This window comes from Nycticebus coucang, chromosome 10 (assembly GCF_027406575.1).
Source record: "Nycticebus coucang isolate mNycCou1 chromosome 10, mNycCou1.pri, whole genome shotgun sequence".
Taxonomy (NCBI): domain Eukaryota; kingdom Metazoa; phylum Chordata; class Mammalia; order Primates; family Lorisidae; genus Nycticebus; species Nycticebus coucang.
Window position 1 is genome coordinate 129,426,104 of NC_069789.1, and position 25,208 is coordinate 129,451,311.

The following is a 25,208-nucleotide window of genomic DNA, read 5'->3' on the forward strand; positions in this document are numbered from 1 at the left end:
TTCCAGTAAAACATTATTATTAATAGCATGTGGGAAGGTTATTAGTTCTAATACATTTTCCATTTGTTTTATATGATTTTTCTTTTTTTTTTTTTTTTTTGTAGAGACAGAGTCTCACTTTATGGCCCTCGGTAGAGTGCCGTGACCTCATACAGCTCACAGCAACCTCCAACTCCTGGGCTTAAGTGATTCTCTTGCCTCAGCCTCCCGAGTAGCTGAGACTACAACGTTTTAGCCCGCCACAACGCCCGGCTATTTTGTGGTTGCAGTTCAGCCGGGGCCGGGTTTGAACCCGCCACCCTCGGTATATGGGGCCAGCGCCTTACCGACTGAGCCACAGGCACCGCCCTATATGATTTTTCTTTCTTTCTTTTTTTTTTTTTGCAGTTTTTGGCCAGGGCTGGGTTTGAACCCGCCACCTCCTGTATATGGGGCCAGCGCCCTATACCTCTGAGCCACAGGCACTGCCCTCTATATGATTTTCAAAGCACATATTTTTATATCATCCAAAACAATGACAGTTCATTTCTAACTTAACATTTTTATTTTTCTTTATTTTATATGCAAAAACTTCCAGTAGAATGTTGACTATTCAATGGTTAAAAACACAAGTTTTATTCATTTATGTTTATTATACATGTAGTCATTCATTGCTTCTTCTGAGTCTAAAAGAGAAGAAAAGCAGATGATTAGCAATTTACATAAAATCCTCATAAATTTGTTATCATTTCTTAGAGTATAATATTAATTTTTTTTTTTTTTTTACTAGTTACCACACCTGAGTTACTTTATCTAAGAAAACAAGCTCAAGAATTGGTGGACGAAAATGATGGGTTGAAAATGACTGTCCATCGTTTGAATGTAGAACTAAGTCGTTATCAGACAAAATTCAGACATCTGTCCAAGGAAGAGGTAAAATTTCTCATCACAATAAATTAGACTTTTTAGATTGTTAGCCATTTACTATTGAATTGATTTCCAATCCTGAGAGGTTCTTCTTTATTATGATTTGATATTAAAAAATGATGTTCAAAGCCGGGCACAGTGGTTCACACCTGTAATCCTAGAACTTTGGCAGGCTGAGGTGGGAGGATCACTTGAAGTCAGGAGTTTGAGAGCAGTCTGAGCAAGAGCAAGACCCCATCTTTACAAAATAGAGAAAAATTGCAGGTGTGGTGGTGTTGGCCTGTAGTCCCAGCTACTCGGGAGGCCAGAGGATCTCTCTCTCTCTTTTTTTTTTGAGACAGAATCTTGCTTTGTTGCCCTGGGTACAGTACAGTAGCATCATCATATCTCATAGCAGCCTCAATTCCTGGACTCAGGTCAGCCTCCTGGCTTAGCTTCCTGAGTAGCTGGGACTATAGGCACATATGACCATGCCCAGTAATTTTTCTTTTCTTTCCTTTTTTTTTCCTTTTTAAAGAAGTAAGTCTGGCTCGGCACCTATGGCTCAAGCGGCTAAGGCACCAGCCATATACACCTGAGCTGGTGGGTTCGAATCCAGCCTGGGCCCACCAAACAAAAATGGCAGCTGCAACCAAAAAATAGCCGGTTATTGTGGCGGGCCCCTGTAGTCCCAGCTACTTGGGAGGTAGAGGCAGGAGAATCACTTGAGCCCGGGATTTGGAGGTTGCTATGAGCTGTGATGCCCCTGCCCTCTACCCAGGGCGACAGCTTGAGGCTCTGTCTCAAAAAAAAAACAACAAAATAAGTAAGTCTCACTGTGTTGCTTAGGCTAGTCTCAAACTCCTGGCCTCAAATGACCCTCCTACCTCAGCTTCCCGAAGTGTTAGCATTACAGGTGTGAGCCCCCGTGCCTGGCCTGCAAACGCCACGTTCTCCATGACAGTCTTGCCTGATCACTCTTCCTTTTAAACCATTGCAGATTCTAGTTTGTGTCACCCTTAAGGCATTTATAGCCTTCTGTCCTTTTCTACTTATATGTATAATGTTCATGTGTGTCAGAAAACTTCCCTGTTTTTAGACCAGAAAATCCTTCAAAACAATGATGGTGTTGTAGTGTCCTGACTACTTAGTGAGTGGCAAGTGTCTAAGACTTGTTATTTCAGGGGAAGCATCGTTTAATTTGTCTTCACTGTGTGTTTTATTCCTAGAGTTTAAATATCAAAGGCCTCCCATCAAAGGGTCCTATACCACCCTGGTTGGTAAGTGGGAGTTGTTTAATTTCACACCCATATTTTCAGGGCCGTTCTTGCATAGTTATTAAAAACGATTCCAAAATAAGTGTATGTCTTCTTGCCTTTTAAAAAAATTGCTGATTGTGCTCAGATGTGAGACAGACATGCTAGCCTCTTTTCCGCTCTTCCACCTGCAGGTGGATATGAAGCGCCTGTCACCGTTGTTGCTGGCTTACGAAGACAGGATGAAGGAGAAGGACGAGCTCAACGCCACCCTCAGGGTAGGTTGGCAAATGCCACTCAAGAGACGAGTTTTAGAAAAATAAGATCCTTTCAGATATTGCAGAAATATTTTGAAGGTAGATGTACGTGACATACAGTAGAGGGTCAAATGTCTGTAGAAGGAAAGGAGGGAGGGAGAGGAAGGAGGGAGGGAAAGAAGGAATGGGGGAGGAAGTGAGGGAGCCCCTGGAGTGGGGGGAGAGTGGGGGTGTGGAGGGGCGGCCGGCGCTGCACTGGGAGCCTTCTTTCCTGGTACTCCAGCTGCAGACGCACCATTAAAAGGGACATTAGGGCAGACAGAAGGGCATAGGCTGGGGGTGTTTTAGGCAAATTTAGATGCTTCTTAATTCCAGGAAGAGCTAACCCCGAGAAGTCTAATTATTTAGCTGCTGGAAGTGGTTAGGAAGTGAGATTTTTATTCATTTCTGCCATATTCTGCTCTGTGTCATGGGAAGGCTTCTGGCAGCAGAGCTTGTTCTGACTCTGCAGGAGAACCCAGCCTCTGGGGTGCTGCAGACTTGCCCTCTGCCTTGGCGCTGCTTGTCTCTGGGGTCTTCTCTTAAGTGGCCAAATAGGTCTCTGGAACTGGAAGCAGCCAGGGGACAGGTGTTGGTTGTTATGGGATCCACAGGTACAAGGTTGTTCTGTTTTTTTTGTAGAGACAGAGTCTCACTTTATCACCCGTGGTAGAGTGCCATGGAGTCACAGTTTACAGCAACCTCCAGCTCTTGGGCTTAGGTGATTCTCTTGCCTCCTAAGTAGCTGGGACTATAGGTGCCCACCACAACGCCTGGCTATTTTTTTGTTGCAGTTTGGCTGGGGCCGGATTTGAACTTGCCACCCTCGGTATATGGGGCCGGTGCCCTACCCACTGAGCCACAGGTGCTGCCCTTGTTTTTTGTTTCTTTTATTTATTTTTTTTGTTTGTTTCTTTTAGATAGGGTCTCAGTATGCTGATCAGACTGGTCTGAAACTCCTGGACTCATGTGATTCTGCTGCCTTGGCCTCCTAAGGTGTTGGGATCATAGGCCTGAGCCCCCGCACCGGGCCTGTCAGGGTCCTTTATGAGTCTGTTAAAGGGTCTTTTCCTTCTCAGTCATGTTGTCCCATGTCCATGTCCTGTGTAAGGCAATTTTGAACTTTTTCTCTAGTCTTGGTGTTGAATACTTAATTTTCAAAGAGCTTGAATTAATCTGGTACTAAATCAAGGTCAGCATACTCTTTCTGTAAAGGGCCAGTTGATAAATGTCGTCTTTTAGGCTTTGTTGGCTGTGCAGTTTGTATTGACAACTATTCACCTGTGCAACATGAAAGCTACCATAGACAGCTTGTGAATAGTGGACAGGCTGTGTTCCAATAAAACTTTATTTACAAAAACAAGCAGCTGGCCTGCAGGGTTTAGTTTGCTGATGCCTCCCTGTCCCATAAAGAAAACCAAGTAGGCTGCCGGCAACTGGTGCCTGTGTCTAGGCAGAAAGGAGAGAGGAGGAGTGAGTTGCACCCCAGAGTGAATTTTGGCACCTCAGATTCTCAGTGGAGGAGAACATAGAATGCTTGAAGCTGGGCAGGCTGGCTGTGACGGAGGCCGCTCCGCTGAAGTGTCCTCAACAGGCTGACGGGGGTTGAGAACAGGCTGCGCGACAGACTTCACACTGGGGCCCGGGGACGAGGGACTGTAGACGCCGTGCTCGGACCGCTGTCAGTAAGACAGGCTTCCTTGTGTTGTTGGGGAGCAGAGTGAAGAGCCTCCAAGCCCCATTTAACTAACCTTTTCCCTACCAGATCTGGCTTTTAATTAAATGAAAAATGTTTTTTTTGTTGTTTTGTTTTTTTTTTATAAAAAAACTTCAATTTATTCTCTTAAGTCTTTAAACAAAGGAAAAGTTACAGCATTTATGGGCATCTATGCATTTTGTTTAATCCTTCTTTTTAATTTTTCAGGTATTTGGCAATTATAGAAAAATCTTACCCAACTGAATATTTGAAAGCGGGGGTTCTTTGTGCCCGGTACTCCGCCTGTGGCCAGCTGTCCCCTGTGTCTGGTCTGTGGGGGTGTGAGCTCCCGGAGGGCCGCGCTCGGTGCTGCTACCTGGAGTCAAGGCTGGTGCTCGGAGGCCCTTGACCCAGTGGCTCCTACCGTTCGATTTTAGCCGCAGTGACAGCACTAGGACTAAGAAAGGAGGGCATGTGTGTCTGTGTTACAATTTACATAAATTTTATTTCAGGAGGAAATGAGAATGTTTAGGAGTCGAGTCCAAGAAGTGGTGACAGAAAACGAAGAGCTGCACCGGGCGCGGAGCGGGAGCTGCCCCACCGCCCGCCGGGAACGGCAAGTGCTTTACAGATTTAAGACAAAAGATAACAGGACAGCACTTTATGAAATCATTAACTACGTTTTCTTTAACTAAAATATTTTAACAGAGAGTTTCTATTAATAAGGTACAGTGAGATCCCAGAGAATTATCCTAAACTTGGAGTTTGAAGATGACTTTAAAAATTCTAAATAGGTGGGCAGCGCCTGTGGCTCAGCGGGTAGGGCGCCGGCCCCATATACCGGGGTGGCGGATTCAAACCCGGCCCCGGCCAAACTGCGACAACAATAAAAAATAGCTGGGCGTTGTGGTGGGCGCCTGTAGTCCCAGCTACTCTGGAGGCTGAGGTAAGAGAATCGCCTAAGCCCAAGAGCTGGAGGTTTCTGTGAGCTGTGATGCCACCGCACTCTACCCAGGGCGATAAAGTGAGACTCTGTCTCTAAAAAAAAAAAAAAAAATTCTAAATAGGTTCTTAGACTGAAATATGGTTACTTTCCCCTTTTTATTTTCCGAGGTGGTGTTCTTCTGGGGCGTATTGTAAACCCTCCCTTCTTAGATGCTCCTGTGGGTCCCTGGGCTTGGGAACGCAAAGCCCAGGATAAAGCCCAGGCCGAGCTGGTCCACCTCCCCGACAGCTCCCTGTCCTTGCTCCCTGTGCTCCCCACTTCCGCACTCTCTACCCTTTAGGAGCCTGCTCAGGGGTGCTTGTCAGGAGCGCTCCCTTCTGGGCTTGTTTCTGTCTCTGTTTCTGATGCAGTCCTGTACACCGGCCATCCGGGACGTCGCGCTGTGCCTGCCAGTCCTGGCTGCCTCCCTCTCCCCTGCGTGAGCTAAGGGCAGGCCCTGTCCTGTTCATCCTTATATGTGACCCCTCCCCCAGTCTTGCTCGCAGCAGCAACAAACGCCTGTTAATTGAATAATAAAAAGTGAATGTGTTTAAACATTCCAAAGGCAAGATCCAGGCAGGACATTTAGTAGATAGGTTATATTTAGTCATTTAATTAAAATTTAATTTTTAGAGCGGCACCTGCTGCTCAGTGAGTAGGGCGCCGGCCCCATATGCCGAGGGTGGCGGGTTCAAACCCAGCCCCCGCCAAACTGTAACAAAAAATAGCCGGGCGTTGTGGCGGGTGCCTGTGGTCCCAGCTGCTTGGGAGGCTGAGGCAAGAGAATCGCGTAAGCCCAAGAGTTAAGAGTTAGAGGTTGCTGTGAGCCGTGTGACGTCATGACACTCTACCAGAGGGCGGTACAGTGAGACTCTGTCTCCACAAAAAAAAAAAAAACAACTTAATTTTTTTTTTTTTTTTGATTCAGGTCTCACTTTATTGCTGGCATAGAGCACAGTGGCATTCATTATAGCCCATTAAAACTTCAAACTCCTGGGCTCAAGTGATCTCCTGCCTCAGCCTCCGGAGTACCTGGGACTACAGGTGGACACCACCACTCCCAGCTTATTTTTCTATTTTTTATAGAGATGGGCAAAATCCTGCTAGGATTACAGTGTGAGTCACCTTGCTGGCCTACTTAATGTTTTTTAAATGTCTTAACATCACTGAAAAATTCATATTTTTCATATGTGATGTCCAAAAGTCTGGAATTGGCTCACCTGATTTTGTGGTCACCGATACGTGGCTGGGACTGGCCTGGCAGCTCCTGGATCCGTGTGCACTGTGGTTTCCCTTGCTGAGCTTGGATTCTCTTTTTTCAGGGTTCCTAGTATGTCTGTCCTCAAACCATCTTTGACAGCGCCCCAGAAAGCAGCTTAGTGAGACTGGCTCTCAAGAGCCTTTATGAGAAAATGGAACCTCAGATTCTTTCCCTGACCTTACCTGTAGCCATAAGTCAAACTTGTTTATGTTTCCTTAAAATGAAATACATAGGCCGGGCAGTGTGGCTCACGTCTGTAGTACCAGCATTTTAGAAGGCTGAGGCAGGAGGCTTCCTCGGGCCTAGGAATTCAAGACCAGCCTCAGCAACATAGCAAGACCCCCTTTACAAAAAAATAGAAAAAGTATCTGTGTGTGGTAGGGGCACCTGTAGTCCCAGTTACTTGGGAGGCTGAGGTGGGAGGATCACCTGGGAGTCAAGGAGTTCTTGGTTACAATGAGCTGAGGTCACACTTCTGCTCTCTAGCCTAGGCAGTGGAGCAAGGCCCTGTTTCTGAAAAATAAGTAAAATAATATAAAATGTAATAAATTAACAAATAAAGGAAACAATGACAGGTCCTGCTTTCAGCTATTCTGAGGCTGGCAATGTTCCCCAGTCCAGTGCTATTGGGATTGGAGTTTAGCCTCTGCTCTAGTGTGGAGCCTGTGCGTGCAGGGTGACCCACAGGCCTGTGCTGTGCCGGGCCTCCCAGTTACTCTCAGTTCACTTGCTGTCCTTCGCTGGGGGTGGAGGATGGGGAGTCCTTGGGTTTGTCAGTGTCACACTCCATAGGCAGATCTCTTTTTTTTAAGACAGAGTCTCAAGCTGTCACCCTGGCTAGAATGTTGTGGCATCACAGCTCACAGCAACCTCCAACTCTCAGGCTCAAATGATCCTCCTGCCTTAGCCTCCCAAGTAGCTGGCACTTAAGGAACCCGCCATAATGCCCAGCTTTTTTTGGTTGCAGTTGTCACTGTTGTTTAGCTGACCCGGGCCAGGTTTGAACTCACCAGCTCCGGTGTATGTGGCTGTTGCCGTAGCCACTGTGCTACAGGCACCGAGCCTGGCTATCTTTTAGAGTCGAGAGTGTTTCTGTGATGACTGAGCACCTGAGTCACAGTGTCTCATTTTGTAAATCAACTGCAGGCGTCAGCTTCAGACTCAAGCAGAACTGGTTTTGGAGGAAAACAAGCTGTTAATAGAGCAGTTGGAGCTTCAGCAAACCAAAGCTAAGGACGCCCACCAGGAGCATCTGCAAGAAGGTGAGGTCTTCCCAGGGGGTGGCTGTGCTGGGGGTCGCTTTTGTGTCTCCTTACCCTGGCATCGCCTCCTGCCCAGGCCCCTCTTTAAAAGAGAAAAAATTGTGTTTTGTAGAATATCTTCTTCTTCTTCTTTTTTTTTTTTAGAGCCAGAGTCTCACTATGTTGTCCTTTGTAGAGTGCGTGACATCACAGCTCACAGCAACCTCAAACTCTTGGGCTCGAGTGATTCTCTTGCATCAGCCTCCCAAGTAGCTGGGACTACAGGTGCCCGCCACATGCCTGGCTATTTTTTGTTGCAGTTGTCATTGTTGGTTAGCAGGCCCAGGCTGGGTTTGAACCCGCCACCTTTGGTGTATGTGGCTGGCACCATAACCTCTGTGCTACGGGCGCCGAGCCATCGTCTTTTTGAAACACAGCTATTTCTAGTATTCCCAGGATTACCTTTAATACACTGATTGCTTTCTCTGAGAAAGTCTCTCTCTCATCATTGCATATGTTTGCTAAATCAGCTGCAGTGGTAACTCTAGGCTCGGCAGAACTGGTTTTAGTGTAAAATCACACCTTGGAAATGGGAAGAATCATGTGAAGTAAATATTTGAAATGACACAAGGTTTTCTTTCCAAATATTTGTCAAGGGAGTAAGTACACTCTCTACATCATTTCTTTGGGCCAGGTGTGGTGGCGCACACCTGTGATCCCAGGACTCTGGGAGGCTGAGGCTGGTGGATTGCCTGAACTCAGGAGTTAGAGACCAGCCTGAGTAAGAACAAGACCCTGTCTCTACTAAAAATAGAAAAACTAGCTGGGTGTGGTGGACACCTCTAGTCCCAGCTACTCAGGAAGCTGAGGCAAGAGGATCACTTGAGCCCAGAAATTTGAGGTTGCTGTGAGCTATGATGCGACAGCACTCAACCCAGGGCACAGAGTTATTAGAGTATGATGAATTTCTCTACACTCTTTCCTTCTTTCAGAGCTGTGGGTGTTGAGGTTAGATTGCTGTGGGTTAGATCATGGTCAGCTACCTTCCGTGTGTGTCCCTGTCCGTAAGAGTCTCACAGCCTATGACAGTTAACTTCTGGTTAAGAGTTGTTCTTCCACTTTGGACCAAAGTTTATGAGCTCAAAAGTTAGTGGCATTTTTCCTTTTGCTTTATTGATTTTTCTTTCCCAGTGAAGAATAATACAGGACCGAAGCTGAAGCCCCAGCTGCCTCGTGTGAGCAGGTGCAGCCCTTCCTCTCTGCTTCCTTCTGTATTTGCCTGTTTACTGACCCCCCTTCTCCACTCAGAACAACAAGTTCCCGGCCGGGCGTGGTGCCTCCCGCCTGTGATCCCTGTACTTCCCGAGGCCAAGGCGGGCAGATGGCCTGAGCTCACGAGTTTGAGACCAGCCTGAGCTAGAGCGAGACCCCCGTCTCTAAAAAATTAGCTGGGTGTTGTGGCGGGCTCCTGTAGTCCCAGCCACTTGGGAGGCTGAGATAAGAGAATCGCTTGAGCCCAAGAGTCTGAGGTTGTTGTGAGCTGTGACACGAAGGCACTCTGTAGAGGGCAACAAAGTGAGATTCTGAATCAAAAAAAAATTAAAACGAAAAAAGAGTTCCTCATCAGCATCTGTTGTTGCTGAAGTTACTGGGCTGGGATTTGACGTGTTTCTGATGACCAGGTGGTGTTTAAAGATGGAAGCACTCAGCGTTCCACGGGACTCTCGTCCGTGTGACTTCTCCACAGACCTGGATGGCCGAGGTCTATTTTCCTTTACTCTTACGTTGTTGGGTGGAGGGAGCAGAGAGTGGCTGAGCCGCTACCTTTGTTCTTAGGGTTGGAAATGACAGGAGTCTTAATTTCCTATTTACTGAGCTTAATTTTCTTGCATACACCAGATCTGAACCGGTATAATAATTCTTCTGGGCACATGGGCAAGGCAGACCTTTTGACATTTTTTCTTTTCATTAGAGACAGAGTCTCACTTTATCACCCTCGATAGAGTGCTGTGGCATTACAGCTCACAGCAACCTCCAACTCCGGGGATTAGACAATTCTCTTGCCTTAGCCTCCTGAGTAGCTGGGACTACAGGCGCCCGCCACAGTGCCCGGCTATTTTGTTGTTGTTGCAGTTTGGCTGGGGCTGGGTTCGAACCTGCCACCCTTGGTATATGGGGCTGGCACCCTACCCACTGAGCCACAGGCACTGCCCCCTTTTGACATTTATGATTCAGTCAGTTGCCTATATTATTTTCCCATTCCCCAGAAACAGCTATTTACTTTGATCAATTGAATGTTTTTATAGAGTAGAAAGATTTAAGTGCCACTTTTTTTTTTTTTTTTTTTTTGTAGAGACAGAGTCTCACTGTACTGCCCTCGGGTAGAGTGCCGTGGCGTCACACGGCTCACAGCAACCACTAACTCTCGGGCTTACGCAATTCTCTTGCCTCAGCCTCCCGAGCAGCTGGGACTACAGGCGCCCGCCACAACGCCCGGCTATTTTTTTGTTGCAGTTTGGCCAGGGCCGGGTTTGAACCTGCCACCCTCAGCATATGGGGCCAGCGCCCTACTCACCGAGCCACAGGCGCCGCCCTTAAGTGCCACTTTTAACAGATACCCAGGAAATATTTTATTACTTAACTACTGTGTCACATGGGATGAAAATATTTATGATTTACTTTAGATACAGGACATAAAACATAAAAACTTAATGAAGAAAAAGAAGAAAAATAATTAAGTTTGGCTATTAGTTTGGCCATGTTTGATATGTTTAAAAATCTTGAAAATCTTGGCCGGGCGCAATGACTCATGCCTGTAATCCCAACACTCTGGGAGACCAAGGCGGGTAGATTGCCTGAGCTTAGGAGTTCGAGACCAGCCTGAGCCAAAGCAAGACCTCGTCTCTAAAAAAAAAAAAAAAAATATTGGGGCATTGCGGCAGGCTCCTATAGTCCTAGATATTTGGGAGGCTGAGGCAAGAGACTCACCTGAGCCCAAGTTTGAGGTTGCTGTGAGCTATGACACCACGGCACTCTATAGAGAGCAACATAGACTCTATCTCAAAAAAAAAGACTTTAGTCTTTGAAAACTCAGTTTCTTGAAGACTAGAATTATGTCTTGTTAAATGTTATTATGAACCCTACTTAAAAAAAAATAAAAAATGTGTAGTTAGTGAATGCTTACTGTGGGGATAGTTATTTCTAAGTACAAGGCTTTTGATATTAATTTCTAAGATTCCTAATGATTTTCAAAAGATCATTTCTTTGAGCTAACTCTCATTATTTCCTGGTAACCAGGAATCATGTTTTATGAAGTCTTTCTTTGCCAAGTTTTTATCTTTCTCTTTTGTTTTTCAGTTTCCAAGCTGACTAAACAACTCATGCTGTTGGAGACTAAAACCCAGGACCAGGAAAAGAAGCTGAGGGAGAACCAGGAGCAGCTGGAGATGTTACTGGCCGAGCGCCAGGAGCTCAGCACACACCTGCACCGCAGAATTTCACTGGAAGTTCACACTTCCATTGTAAATGAATTAAAAAGGTAAAGGTTTAAAAGAGTCGCTATGCACGTTATCGGAGAGAGAGTGGAGAGAGATGGCCCAGTCTCTCTCTGAGCCTTTTGTAACCTGGATCAGCACAGGTGCCGAGAGCGAGATGGAAAGTGTTTTATCAGAGGAGGACCTTGGCTGCCCTCGAAGGCTGCCTTCCACACTTCGTGTGTCCTTTCCCCCTCTGCTGTTTCAGTCTTTGTTAGTTTCAGAACCAAAGATAATTTGAAGTAGTAGAATTGGGCTGGGCCTGGTGGCTCATGCCTGTAATCCCGGCACTCTGGGAGGCTGAGGCAGGTGAATTGCTTGAGCTCAGGAGGTTGCTGTGAGCTGTGATGCCATGGTACTCTACCGAGGGCGAGGGAATCTCTAAAAAATAATAAAATAAGAAAGAATCTTTGGCAAGTGAAAATAGCGTATCAGTCCGTGTTCTTGAGACAGACAACCAGTAGGGTGATAGGTGTGTACACACATACATACGTGTATAGAGAGACACACACATAGATACATTTTTTTTTTAGGAAATCAGCTTTTACAATTGTGGGGTCGGCAAGTCCAAAATCCTTAGGGCAGCCAGCCAGTTGGAAACTCAGGCAGTATTTCTATGTTTCAGTCTTGAGGCTCAAATCTTTTTTTGGGAAACGTGTTTTTGTTTTTAAGGGCTTCACTGATTGAACGAGGCCCACCACATTATTTAGAGTAATCTCTTTCACCTAAAGCAGCGTTCTCAACCTGTGGGTCGCCACCCACAGGAACTGTATTAAAGGGCCATGGCATTAGGAAGGTTGAGGTCCACAGAACCACTCACCTAAAGGCAACTGATTATAAGTGTTAATTACATCAACAAGTATCTTTACAGCAACATCTAGACTAGTGTTTGATCAAACAGTAGGGTGCCGCAACCTAGCCAAGGTGACACGTAAAATTAACTATCACAGGCTGGCCGGAGGATCAGGCCTGTAATCCCAGCACCTGGCAGGCTGAGGTGGGTGAATTGCCTGAGCTCAGGAGTTTGAGACCAGCCTGAGCAAGAGCCAGACCCAGTCTCTAATAATAGCCGGGCCTTGTGGCGGGCGCCTGTCGTCCCAGCTACTCGGGAGGCTGAGGCAAGAGAGAATCACTTAAGCCCAAGAGTTTGAGGTTGCTGTGAGCTGTGACACCACGTTACTCTACCAACAGTGACATAGTGAGACTCTGTCTCAAAAAAAAAATTTTAAAACAAATCCAAATGAGGGCAAATAAAGAAAGGAAAGTGTGAGGTAGACAAGTAGGGAAAGAGCAGAGCCAGAGTGAAAGCCACACACGTGTCGGTGGTGACAGCAAAAGGCACTAAATACTCCAGTTAAAAGATGAAATAAAAAGCAATTCTGTGTTGTCTTTAAGATTTGTGTCTCAAGCATAAAGGTACAGAAAGGTCAAAAGTAAAAGAGCAGGGAAAGCTGTCCTAACTACTCCAGCGTAAACAGACAGAAGGGAGGTGGTAACTTTTAATCTCTGACAAGATAGATGTGAGGGACAAAAACACTACTTAGCAGACAGGATCAGCTCACTTCACCAAGTAGGTGCTTACATTTTATGCATCTAGAAATAAAAGCTCATGTGAATACATCTGAAAATTTTGGTGAAATAGTCAAATTCCTTGAGGAATACAACTGGCCAAAACTAAGTCAAAAGAAAAAGAATACTCCAAATAGTCCATTAATCATGAAAGGTTAAATAGAAATATCTTCCCTTGAAGAAAACTGCAGACCTACATACACGTTCACAGAGTTCTACAGATATTCAAAGAAGAAGTGATTCCAGTCTTCCATCAACCCTTCCGGAGTACAGAGCAAGAATTAATGCACCCCGACTCATTTAATGAGACCAAAAGCAGTGACAATGTAAGAAAGGAAAATTACATTTCGTTTTCATTTGGGAATCTAGGTATAAAGTTCTTTTTTTTGAGGCAGACTCTCACTATGTCACCCTGGGTAGAGTGCTGTGGCATCACAGCTCACAGCAACCTCAAATACTCAGGCTCAAGCGATTCTCTTGCCTCAGCCTCCTGAGTAGCTGGGACTACAGGCGCCCGCCACAACGCCTGGCTACTTTTTTGTTGCAGTTGTCATTGTTGATTTTAGCTGTTGTGGGCTGGGCTCAAACCCGCCAGCTTCCATGTATGTGGCCAGTGCCCTAACCACTGTGCTACAGGCTCCACCCATAGGTATAAAATTTTAAAGAAAGGGCACTCTGGGAGGCTGAAGTGGGTGGATTGCCTGATCTCACAGGTTCGAGACCACCCTGAGCCAGAGCAAGACCCCCATCTCTGAAAATAGCCCGGGATTGTGGCGGGCGCTATAGTCTCAGCTACTCGGGAGGCTGAGACAAGAGAATCGCTTGAGTCCAAGAGTTTGAGATTGCTTTGAGCTATGATGACATTACAGCACTCTTCCCTAGGACGAAAGCTTGAGACTCTGTCTCAAAAAAAAAAAAAATAGGCTCGGCCCCCATAGCACAGTGGTTATGGTGCCAGCCACATACACCGGGGCTGGCAGGTCTGAACCCAGCCTGGGCCTGCTAAACAACAATGACAACTGTAACAAAAATAGCCAGCTGGCTTGGCACCTGTAGCACAGTGGTTAATGGAGACAGCCACATACACTGAGGGTGGTGGGTTCAAACCCAGCCTGGGCCAGCTAAATACCAATGACAATTGCAACAACAAAAAAAAAAGCCAGGCATTGTGGTGGGCACCTGTAATCCCAGCTACACGGGAGGCTGAGGCAGGAGAATCGCTTAAGCCCAAGAGTTTGAGGTTGCTGTGAGCTGTGATGCCACGGCACTCTACCAAGGGTAACATAGTAAGACTCTGTCTCAAGAAAAATGAATAAATAAATCCTACACTAAGTTGGGAAATGTTAACGCTTTCCTGGTGAGACTGGCACAGTACATTACCCTCTCGCCCCAGGTCGGGGTAGTCCCCTGCACAGGGCATGCGACAGGAAGACCAGAGGGTGTGGAAAGAAGAACCTAAGCTGATGTTGCCCATAAGTGATACGATCCATATAGAGAAGAATCTGCCAATAAATCATTAGAAATGAGGGATTTCAGCAAAATTGGTGGCAACAAAAACTTATAAAAATTAATTGAATATGCTTATAGGAATAAATATTTAGAAAATGATATTTTGAAAGGAAAAAGAAAGGAAAGAACCATTTATTTACAGAATTTCACAAATAGAAAGGAATATAAAGAATTGTATCACTTCTGTTGGGAAAATGATAACATTTTATAAGTAAGACAATATGACCCGGGGTGAAGAAGTCCAAGCTGACCTCTTCCCTGCCTTCTGGCTTGTATGTTTCTGGTGGAAAACCTGCTGTCATCGTCTTTACTACTCTGCAGAGAACGTGCGGTTTCTCTGAGGCTGCTGTTAAGGGACTTTCCTTGGCCCTGGTTTTTGGCAGTCTGGTTTGGATGTGTCTTGATGTGGTTTCTTTATTCTGCGTGAGGTTCCCTGAACTTCTCGAGGCTGTGAGTTTGTGTTTTGCATCCAGTTTGGAAATAGCTAGCTGTCCTTTCTCTAATATTCTCTCTGGTTTTCCCTCTGTTATCTCTGCTCCTGGGACCGCTGGCCCATCCACACGTGGCCTGTGCTCAGCTCAGCCCCTGCTCTTGTCCCTTGTGTGTGGTCCTCGCGCAGCCCCCCGCTCTGCCTCACAGTCACTAATCTTCTCTTCCGCAGTCTAATCTGGCCTCATGGCCCAGTGTGGTGTTCGCTTCACACACTATTATTTTCCATTTCTAGAAGATCCATTCGAGCCTTTTACATTTTCCTCTTCTCCGCTCCTCAGGGCTGTCTGTCTCTACTCTCTTGAACCTACGGAGCGCATTCGTAACAGCTGTTCAACCCTTCCTTGCCAGGGCCGTCGTCTCTCATACGTCTCATCTGTTCTTTTGATTGTATTTCCTCTCCAGATGGTGGCTCATACTTTATTGTTTATTCCGGCCTGGCTGGACGCTGAGCAGTGTAGATTTCATGTTGCTGGATGCCAGGTTTATTGCACCGCTTTAGATAATGTTAGAGTTGGTCCTGGTGCACACTTAACTTACTAGAGAACAGGGGGCTCCTCTCAGCGTTTGCTTTTGTTGGGGCGGCTGACAGCCTTTAGAGCAGGGCTAATTCAGCTCCACTGCTCATGCAGTGATGCTCTCAGGAGGGTTCTACCGATGTTCCTTACATCAGAAGGTCTTTTTACTCTGGCAGTGGGGCTAAGGTGCTGTTTCCTGTTCGGCGTTGCTTGTGTTTTCCCTCAGCCCTGAGCCCTTTGATCTCACGCATGTACCGTCAGCACTCTGCTGAAGACTTGCAGTGACCCCCGAAAGCACTCCAGAGCCTTTCCCCTGGGAAACGCCCTCCTGTCCATCACCCTGATCTTTTTGTTTGTTTGTTTTGTTTTGAGACAGTCTTACTATGTCACCCTCGGTAGAGTGCTGTGGCGTCACAGCTCACAGCAACCTCCAACTCCTGGGCTTAAGCGATTCTCTTGCCTCAGCCTCCCGAGTAGCTGGGACTACAGGCGCCCGCCACAACGCCCGGCTATTTTTTATTGCAGCTGTCATTGTTGTTAGCCCGCCAGCCTCGTGTGTGTGGCTGGCGCCCTACTCACTGAGCCACGGGGCCCGAGCCGCCACCACCCTGCTCTTCGATCTCTGGCTCCACTTTAGTGTGTGCAGCTTCCCCCTGGGTTCTCCTCTCTGCCAGGCGGTGGGGTGCAGCGGGCGCAGTTTCTTGTCTTCACTCCCCCGGGGGTCACAGCACTGCATTCCCTGTCGCCCGAAGTCTGAAAAGCTGCTGCTTTTATGTTTTGCTTGGTTTTCCAGCTGAAGGGTAAATCTGGTCTGTGTGACTCTACCTCAGTTAGAAGCAGACATCTTTGTATTTTCAACATTCTTCTTTAACCCTTTATTACTAATACACGTCAACTATTTATCCAATAAAATAATAGGTAAATTCGTTCTCAAAGAAATGAATTCTGGATTTTATATATTTTTAAGTTACAGTGGCAAGCTGATCTTAAAATCACACATTGTTAGACGTTCCTGCAGAACACGGCGAGGATGCAGGTCCTGGTCCTCTGCAGCAAAACAAGTGCCCCCTTTATGGATGGCACCTGTGGCTCAATGGAGCAGGGCACCTGCCCCATGTGCCAGAGGTGGCAGGTTCAAACCCAGCCCTGGCCAAAACTGCAAGAAAACAAACAAAAAAAAAACAAGTGCCCCCTTTGTTCTTTGTCATTTGGATCGTTAAAAACATGGGTTTATAATTACTTTGCTATCAAATAAGATTCATTTTAGGATTCTTTTTCCTGGCAATTCTGTAAAAACTATAAAAAATTGAGTGGTCTTAGATATTTTTCTGGAAGGAATGGGTGCAAATAAGTATATGTGCACAGACATAAGCAAAAACTGTAGGAAAAAAAAGTTTAGGTCTGAGCATGGTGGCTCACAATTGTTGTAATGCCAGCACTCTGGGAGGCCAAGGCAGGTGGATCACTTGAGCTCAGGAGTTGGAGGCCAGAGGGAGCAAGAGGGAGACCCATCACTACTAAAAATAGAAAAACTAGCCAGATGTTGTGGTGGGTACCTGTAGTCCCAGCTACTGGGAAGGCTGAAGCAGGATCACTGGAGCCCAAGAGTTTGAGGTTGCTGTGAGCTGTGACACCACAGCCCTCAACTCAGGGTGACAGAGTGAGACTCTGTCTCCAGAAAAAATGTGTTTAAGTTATTGCTATAAAGAAGTGTTGGGCGGCGCCTGTGGCTCAGTGAGTAGGGCGCCGGCCCCATATGCCGAGGGTGGCAGGTTCAAACCCGGCCCCGGCCAAACTGCAACCAAAAAATAGCTGGGCGTTGTGGCGCGCGCCTATAGTCCCAGCTACTCGAGAGGCTGAGGCAAGAGAATTGCGTAAGCCAAAGAGTTAGAGGTTGCTGTGAGCCGTGTGACGCCACGGCACTCTACCCGAGGGCGGTACAGTGAGACTCTGTCTCTACAAAAAAAAAAAAAAAAGAAGTGTGTGCCCAGCCACCTCCTCCGTCCTGTCGTCTGGGGCCTGGGATGGAAAGATGTTCCCACAGAGGCCTTCCCGGAAGGGGCAGCTCATCACTCCTCTGGCAGCGCTGCCTCTGCTGTGTACGTGCTTATAACGTTTTTGTCCTTCAGTCGGTTACAGAAGGAAGAAGAGAAACAAAGTGCTGAGATGGAAGAGTTGACGGAGAAGTTGACGGTCCTGCAAATGCAGAAAAAGAGCCTGGTCTTAGAGAAGAGCAGTCTGACAGCGAGAAACAAAGTGCTGGAGGCTGAACTCAGAAGGGCCCAGAAAACAAATAGGTGAGTTTGTTTCCTCCTCAAGGTTTAAAAAAAGGCAGGCGGAGAATGTTCCGTTTTATCACCTTTATCTCTTCTTTTTCTAATAGTGGCTGCAAAATGGAAAAGGGTAATTGAAATTTCTAGATCTCAGAATGTAAGTGCAGCGTCAGCTTTTCGGCTGACCAGCACTGACCAGCACTGACCACCACTTCTCAAGTTGATGGTTCAGATGGGGTTTGTAGTCATGTGATGACCCTGAGGCTTGAAGTGCTAGAAGTTTCTCCTGATCAGGTCCCCTAAAGTCACTGTGGGATCATTGGATTCCTTTATTTTTTTTGAGACAGAGCCTCAAGCTGTCGCCCTGGGTAGAATGCTGTGGCATCACAGCTCACAGCAACCTCCTCCAACTCCTGGGCTCAAGCGATTCTCCTGCCTCCGCCTCCCAAATAGCTGGGATTACAGGTGCCCGCCACAATGCCCAGCTATTTTTTGGTTGTAGTTGTCATTGTTGTTTGGTGGGCCCGGGCTGGATCCGAACCTGCCAGCTCAGGTGTAAGTGGCTGGCGCCTTAGCCGCTTGAGCCACAGGTGCCAAACTATGGATTCCTTTTTCAAAAAGATCTTGAAACTTCTGTCTAGAACATAAGCCAGAAAGTTATAGAATGATATTTAATTAGCCTATTTATTGTTAGGGATTTTATAACTCCTGTTAACTTGGTTTGGAGTCAGTAATCATGCTTGGTTTCAGATTAAATTCACTTACCTCTTCTCACCTTGAAATTTAATAGAAGATTTAGGTTGCTGAAGAATTAACATTTAAATGCTAACTTACTCGCTATTTTTTTATATAGATATTCGCCATGACCTAGTTATGGAGGCTAATAAGCTTTTATTCCACCATTTGGGGGAATTCTCTAGGAGATCTCAAAAGAAAATTGATGTCCTCAAAAAGCAGGTGGAAAAAGCCATGGGGAACGAGATGTCTGCTCACCAGTATTTGGCAAACCTTATTGGCCTGGCAGAGAATATAACCCAGGAACGTGACCGTCTTATACATGTGGTAAGTCTCCTGAAAGTTATATCAAGTTAATGTCCGAGCAGGATTTTAAGAGTATTTTCTTTCTTTCTCTTTCTTTTTTTTTGGAGACAGAGTCTCACTTTGTTGCCCTCAGTAGAGTGCTGTGGTGTCATAGTTCACAGCAACCTCAAATTCTTGGACTCAAGTGATTCTCTTGCCTCAGCCTCCCAAGTAGCTGGGACTATAAGCACCCACCACAATGCATGGCTATTTTTAGAGATAGCCATTGGCTATCTGGCTTAGGATAGTCTTAAACCCATGCACTCAGGCAATACACCCACCTTGGCCTCCCAAGTGCTGGGATTATAGGCGCGAGCCACCACGCTTGGCTGTTTACTTTTGAGATGAGGTCTGGCTATGTTGCCCAGGCTAGTGTCAAACTCAAGTGATCCTCTTGCCTCAGCCTCCTGAGTGGCTGGGAGTACACCTGCCACAATGCACAGCTAGTTTTTCTATTTTTAGTAGAGACAGGGTCTCACTCTTGCTCAGGCTGGTCTCCAACTCCTGGTCTCAAGTGATCTGTCTTGGCCTCCCATAGTTCTAGGATTACAGTGTGAGCCACTGTGCCCGGCCTTACAAAGTATTTTTTTAAATGAGCCATAAAAGGTCTGAGCTAGGATTTTTCAGCTTTTGATGGGTTTTGCTCAGAAGTAGCCCCGTTGTAAGTTGAGGGGCTCCTGATGACTTGCTATGGAGTTGCTGTTTCTACTGAAGGCATATTACTTTTGCACCATGGTAAAACTGAAGAATTCTAAATCAAACCTTTGTAAGTTGTGGACTATCTGCTGTGTTGCCAGGATTAAAAGCATTTCAACTGATGATATGTTGGACTTATAATGGGTTTGTTGGGATGTGACCCATTGTAAGTCAGGGACCACGTGTGTTTTAAATTTCAACTGTAAATCTTCAAATTCTCCAGAAGTTTATCATTTAACCATGGGGAAGAAAATTTTGATTGGCAGTTAACCCAAACCTTTTTGTTTTTTTGAGACAGATCCTCAAGCTTTCGCCCTGGGTAGAGTGCTGTGGCATCACAGCTCACAGCAACCTCCAACTCCTGGGCTCAAGCGATTCTCCTGCCTCCACCTCCCAAGTAGCTGGGACTATAGGCGCCCGCCAGAACGCCTGGCTATTTTTTTGGTTGCAGCTGTCATTGTTGTTTGGCAGGCCCGGGCTGGATTCGAACCTGCCAGCTCAGGTGTATGTGGCTGGCACCTTAGCCGATTGAGCCACGGGTGCTGAGCCCTACCTTTTTTTTTTTTAAGAGACAGAGTCTCACTTTATCACCCTCGGTAGAGTCTGTGGCATCACAGCTCACAACAACTTCCAATTCCTGGGCTTAGGCAATTCTCTTGCCTCAGCCTCCGGAGTAGCTGGGACTATAGGTGCCCACCACAACACCCAGCTATTTTTTGTTGCAGTTTGGCCAGGACCAGGTTCAAACCCACCACCCTCGGCATATGGGGCCAGCGCCCTACCCACTGAGCCACAGGCGCCGCCCAACCCAAACCTTTACATAATGGCAAATGCTATTTTACGAGGGAAACTAACAGAATTAGTTTGTTTAACTAAGTAGGAAGAACAGGCACCAGGTGTTCATGGTAGCGGCGGGGGCGTTTTTGTGGTGTGCAGTGTTTTCCCTGTTGGAAGATGACATGTTAGCATCACAGGCTGGAGAGTCCACACTAAGGATGCCATGTAGGTCAGAAAGAGGTAGCTGCAGTGACCCTCACCCTGCTCCGTTCCTGGCAGCCCCATTCCCAAGAAAGGAACTGAGTGAGTTCTGGGTGGTCCAAGGTGCTGGAGCCCCACACAGCCAGCCAGGGAGATGCTGCTTTTGGAAAATGCTTCTCTCAAACCTTCTTTCCTCTGAACGTCCACAAGTTGACACAGAAGAAGACTTGTGTGGCCAAAGGTGGGGTTTCCCCTCACACACTAGGCCGCAGACACCAGCTGAGCCACTTCTATGTCAGTTCCAACCCTGTCCACCTGGAGACAGTGTCAGGTCCCACAGGGTGATGGCTCAGTCCTGAGACCAGTCTCGCCTTCCCACCAGTCTCCAGTCTGGGCTCCTGGACTTCCGACCAACTGGCTTCAATTTGGGATCCCCATGACCCCCTCTTTGGGTTCGATTAATTTTCTGGACCAGCTCGCAGAACTCAGGGAAACACTTACTTATATTTACCAGTTTTTATAAAAGATATGATGAAGGGTCCAGATGGAGAGATGGGCTGGGAGAGGCATAGGAGAGGGGACAAAAGCAGCTGGCCTGTCTGTTCAGGTCCCCCCCGGCCCCTGTGCAGCTGCCCTTCCTCTCGGGTGTGGGGCAGGGACCTTTGTCAATGGAGGGTCTTCTGGCCACAGCCAGAGTCCTGCATTGGGCAAGTGAAAGGACCAGAGAGGGACAGAGAGATTCATTCTACATCCTGAGGCCTGCAGCGCCCCCAAGTTACAATAAGGCCTGTGGGGGTTATCAGTCAGGAACGTGGAAACCCAGCGTATCTGTCATAACACTGCAGATGCTGCAAGTATGATTCTAGGCCTTTCCACAGTGACTTAAAAAGATGTCTGCAATACCCTGTATGGCAAGAAAGGGCCGGTGCTGCTCCCAGCTGCAGGCATTGAAAAGAATCTGGTGAGACTGCCCCAAAGTGTAACAGTGAGTTATCTCCAAATCGAGAATTACTGGTGACTTTTTGCATTTGGTTTTTTTCTGCATTGCACACATACAGCTTACGTGCCGTGAAGCATGCTAGTTTAAGCAGTGTGGGAAATCTCTGGTAGTACAGGCTTGAAATTAATAGTTAACAGCTGTCATTAGAAAAGAAACCAGCGACTCTCTGTGAGGGTCAGAGCTGGGCAGACCGGGAAGTGACTGGGCCCCTCTGGGAGTGAGGAGGGTGCAGAGTCTGTAGGGCTGAGTCACAGGCTCCTTCCGGCTTCTTAGAGAGAAACTAAGTTCCTCCGTAAAAAACTGGACCTGGGCTTTCACTTCTTGTTTGTACAAGAGAGAACATAAGTTGTGTGCACCTCTTGGTGAAAAATGTTGACCTTTGCTTGTAATAACAGAAATGCTAATTAATTAACCTTGTCCTGAGATACCATTTCGTACTTAGTGTTACAAAACATTTTCACAATTGTAGTAGTTGCTATGTTAACAGGAAGGTGGTAAACATGGTCATATGTCACAGCTGTTTTCTGAGTCCTTCCTGGAATCTTCTGGAAAGCAGTTTAAACTTGACAGAGCGTGGAAGAGGGTTGAAAGCGCTTGGGCCTTCTGACCCTGGATCCCCCTCCTGGAAAGCTGCTGCCATCCAACCACAGTGCTCAACTCTGTGGCGTTTTCTGTGGCTACACTAAATGTCCGGATTCCCTTCTGCTGTGCCCACCAGGCTCACCCACCAGGGTAAAGGCAAAGCAAAAGCTTGCTGAAAATATGAAGTGCCAAATACCGTTCATCTGACGACAGTCCTGGGGAAGTGCCCCACGTGTGAGTGCCCCTGTAATGTGAAGCCACCTTGTTTGCAGGGCAGGACACACAGGATCCCTGTCCCCGGGGTGCAGGCCCTGTTCCTTCCACACGGGTCAGAGAGCATGAAGTCAGATTCTCCTGGACCCTCAGATAGGGTCCCCTAGTCCCGTCGCGTGTATCTGTAGCCCAGGATAGGAATGAAAATGGAGGCCACACTGTGTGTCCAGATACTTAGAAGTTACAAATGAAACCGACAGACCGTTAATAAAATGTGTTCCTTCCTCCCGGCTTGACCTTAACAGTGGTTCTCAACCTTCCTAACGCCACAGTGTATTTTCATTGTTACAGAGGGGTCGAGACCCCCAGGTTGAGAACTGCTGTTTTATAATGATCTGAAAGCTGGGCTCAAGTGTAGAGTCTCAGACCACTCAGAGCTGAAGCTGCAGTATAGGATGTGAGGAAGCTGCTCGCACACACCCTGGCTCCACCTGTCACCAGGCACATCCCCGTGGCCCATTCCGGGGGTGGTGCTGGCCCCACTGCCGGCCTCCGCCCTGTCGTGGGACTGGGCCGTGTGCTCCTGCCCCACCCTGCTGGCCTCCTGGGCCTCATGAGAGCCCACCCCACCCCACCCAGACATGCTTGGGCAGAGCGAGGCCTCCACTGATTACCTGCAGCTACAAACATTCCATCTCCCCAAGTTCCGTGTCACACCTTCTTTTATTTATCACATACTGACATCTTACTTTCTAATCCTGCCTCCAGGATTGGTTTTGTGTGAGACTCAGGGCAAGCTGTTTAACTCTGTGTCTTAGCTTTCCTTTCTGGAAAACCTGTCACCACTAGCCCACTTTAGAAAATGCTCGGGCGGTGCCTATGGCTTAGCCAGTAGGGCACCAGCCCCATATACGAAAGGCAGCGGGTTCAAACCCGGCCCCTGCTAAACTGCAAAACTAAAAGATTAAAAAAATAGCCGGGCATTGTGGCGGGTGCCTGTAGTCTCAGCTCAGAAAGCTGAGGCAAGAGAATCACCTAAGCCCAGGAGTTGGAGGTTGCTGTGAGCTGTGTGACGCCAGGTGATAAAGTGAGACTCTGTCTCTACAAAAAAAAAAAACTCACTGTACCTTTTTTAAATGTTTAGTGTCTGAAATAGTTCATTTATAGTGCCTAGTTGATTGTTTCCCATCTGGATATTAATTTAAATCATTGAGTTTCAAATGACATCCCTGTCACGTTTGGTTTAGAGAACAGCATTGTGCATTTGTATTAAGTGATCAGATTAGTCAAGTTACAGTTATTTGCATCTTGGCACTTACTCCTAGGATGTGATTGAAAGAATGATATCTTCCACTGAAATGGAGATGTGGCCTGGAAGCCGGCAAGGCCCCTAATTGCCCTGGTTTGCTGCTCAGAGATCTTCTCTTTGTGCACAGAGATCTTCTCTTTGTGCACAGCCGCAGCTGGGCCCCCACTGTGCTCCCTGCCCCTGGCTCTCCCCAGCTGTTACCTGAGCTTGGCCCCAGCCAAGGAAACTGGAGGTGGGGGCAGGTGGGGAGTGGGGCAGGAAAGGTCTCAGAATGCAGATTACTTATAAGAAGTAGTATCTTTGCAAAATAACTTATTCCTTAATACTTTGGCCGAGGTCTTGCTCTGTCTTCCAGGCTGAAGTGGCCAAACTGGCTCCCACCTGGCTGGGATAGGAAGGGCATCATAGCTCACTGCAGCTTCAAACTCCTGGGCTCAAGCAATCAGTCCTCCTGCCTCAGCCTCCCAAATAACTGGGACTCCAGCCACTGTACCCAGCTGACTTTAAAAAAAAAAAAATTGTAGATAACAGAGTCTCACTATTGGCCAGGCTGGTCTTGAAATCCTGACCACAAGCAATCCTGCCTCATCCTCCCCAAGTACTGGAAGGTTATAGGTGTGAGCCGCTACGCCTGGTCTATTGCTTGATACTTTATTATATAAAAAAAGAATTAGTTATTTTAACTTTTCTGTAAAACTGAGAGCCCACTTATTTTTTTTTTTTCACCTTTTTCCTTAGGCTAAATGTTTAGAAAATGAGAAGCATGGAGTTATCAACAAAATCATAAAAGGCAACATTCGCTTGGGGAAGTTAGAGGAAAAAGTCAAGGTAAGGGTCACTTGGTCTCAGAGATCCCATTTTGAAGGGGGGAACAATGGCTTACTGGTGTGGATTTTTGTGTTTAAGAAAATGACACATTTCAGGCTCAGTGCCCATAGCACAGTGGTTACTGTGCCAGCCACATACACCGGGGCTGGTGGGTTCAAACCCAGCCTGGGACAGTTAAGCAACAATGACAACTGCAACAGAAAAATAGCCGGGCGTTGTGGGGGTGCCTGTAGTCCCAGCTACTTGGGAGGCTGAGGCAACAGAATCGCTTGAGCCCAAAGAGTTTGAGATTGCTGTGAGCTGTGATGCGACGGCACTCTACCCAGGGTGACATAGTAAGACTCCTATCTCAAAAAAAAAAAAAAAAGAAGAAGAAGAAAATGCCATATTTTGCCTGTGTTTGTCACTACTGATCCATGGATGAAGCAGTCTGAGATTTTGCTGGTGGAAATAGTGCCGTTAAATTAATGCCCCAGCTTTCTTATAAGCCCAGCACTTGTTTGGTTCTGTTAGAGAGCAGCTTTGACCTTCTCTTGTCTTGCCTTAATCCTGGTTGCACCTTCCAATTTCCCTGCCCAAAGAAAGCTGCTGTCACTGTGCCCCCTCCCCTGCCCTCAGCCACCCCCTCGCTCCACCTGGTAGGCCGTGTTCTGACCGCTGGCCTCTCAGCCACACTAATTCCTGCCTGGCTGGGGCAGGGAGGGCAGCAGCAGGCTGGAGGCCCCGCTGGAGGGCAGGTACTGTGAGAATGTGCAGCTCCAGCTATGGGGAACAAGACCTAGGCTCTGTGGCACAACGTGCACGTGTGCTTAGAGCAGTGACCAGAAGGGCCTGGGGTGGAGAAATGGGTTGATGGTGTTTAGTATATTGGAAAATTCACAAACTCGGAAAAGCTAATTATTGGCTGGCTGGGTATAAATACACAGGGTGTGGCTGTGCGTAATGGTGTGCATGTGTGAGCGGACCCGTGTTGTGACTTTGTTTTGTTTTAGTCCTGAAGGATTTATGTTT

At 47.1% G+C, this 25,208-nt stretch overlaps 1 protein-coding gene across 1 annotated transcript in view; it reads left to right on the forward strand.

Moving 5' to 3' along the window:
• CEP89 (centrosomal protein 89) overlaps nucleotides 1–25,208 on the forward strand; it is a 67,232-nt gene that overhangs the window by 29,346 nt on the left and 12,678 nt on the right. The window contains exons 9-17 of the mRNA XM_053604616.1: nucleotides 770–912; nucleotides 2,115–2,165; nucleotides 2,336–2,419; nucleotides 4,646–4,749; nucleotides 7,526–7,641; nucleotides 10,978–11,158; nucleotides 17,368–17,535; nucleotides 18,432–18,573; nucleotides 24,108–24,197. Of these exons, the coding sequence (XP_053460591.1) occupies nucleotides 770–912; nucleotides 2,115–2,165; nucleotides 2,336–2,419; nucleotides 4,646–4,749; nucleotides 7,526–7,641; nucleotides 10,978–11,158; nucleotides 17,368–17,535; nucleotides 18,432–18,573; nucleotides 24,108–24,197 (1,079 nt within the window). The remainder of the gene's footprint in view (nucleotides 1–769; nucleotides 913–2,114; nucleotides 2,166–2,335; nucleotides 2,420–4,645; nucleotides 4,750–7,525; nucleotides 7,642–10,977; nucleotides 11,159–17,367; nucleotides 17,536–18,431; nucleotides 18,574–24,107; nucleotides 24,198–25,208) is intronic.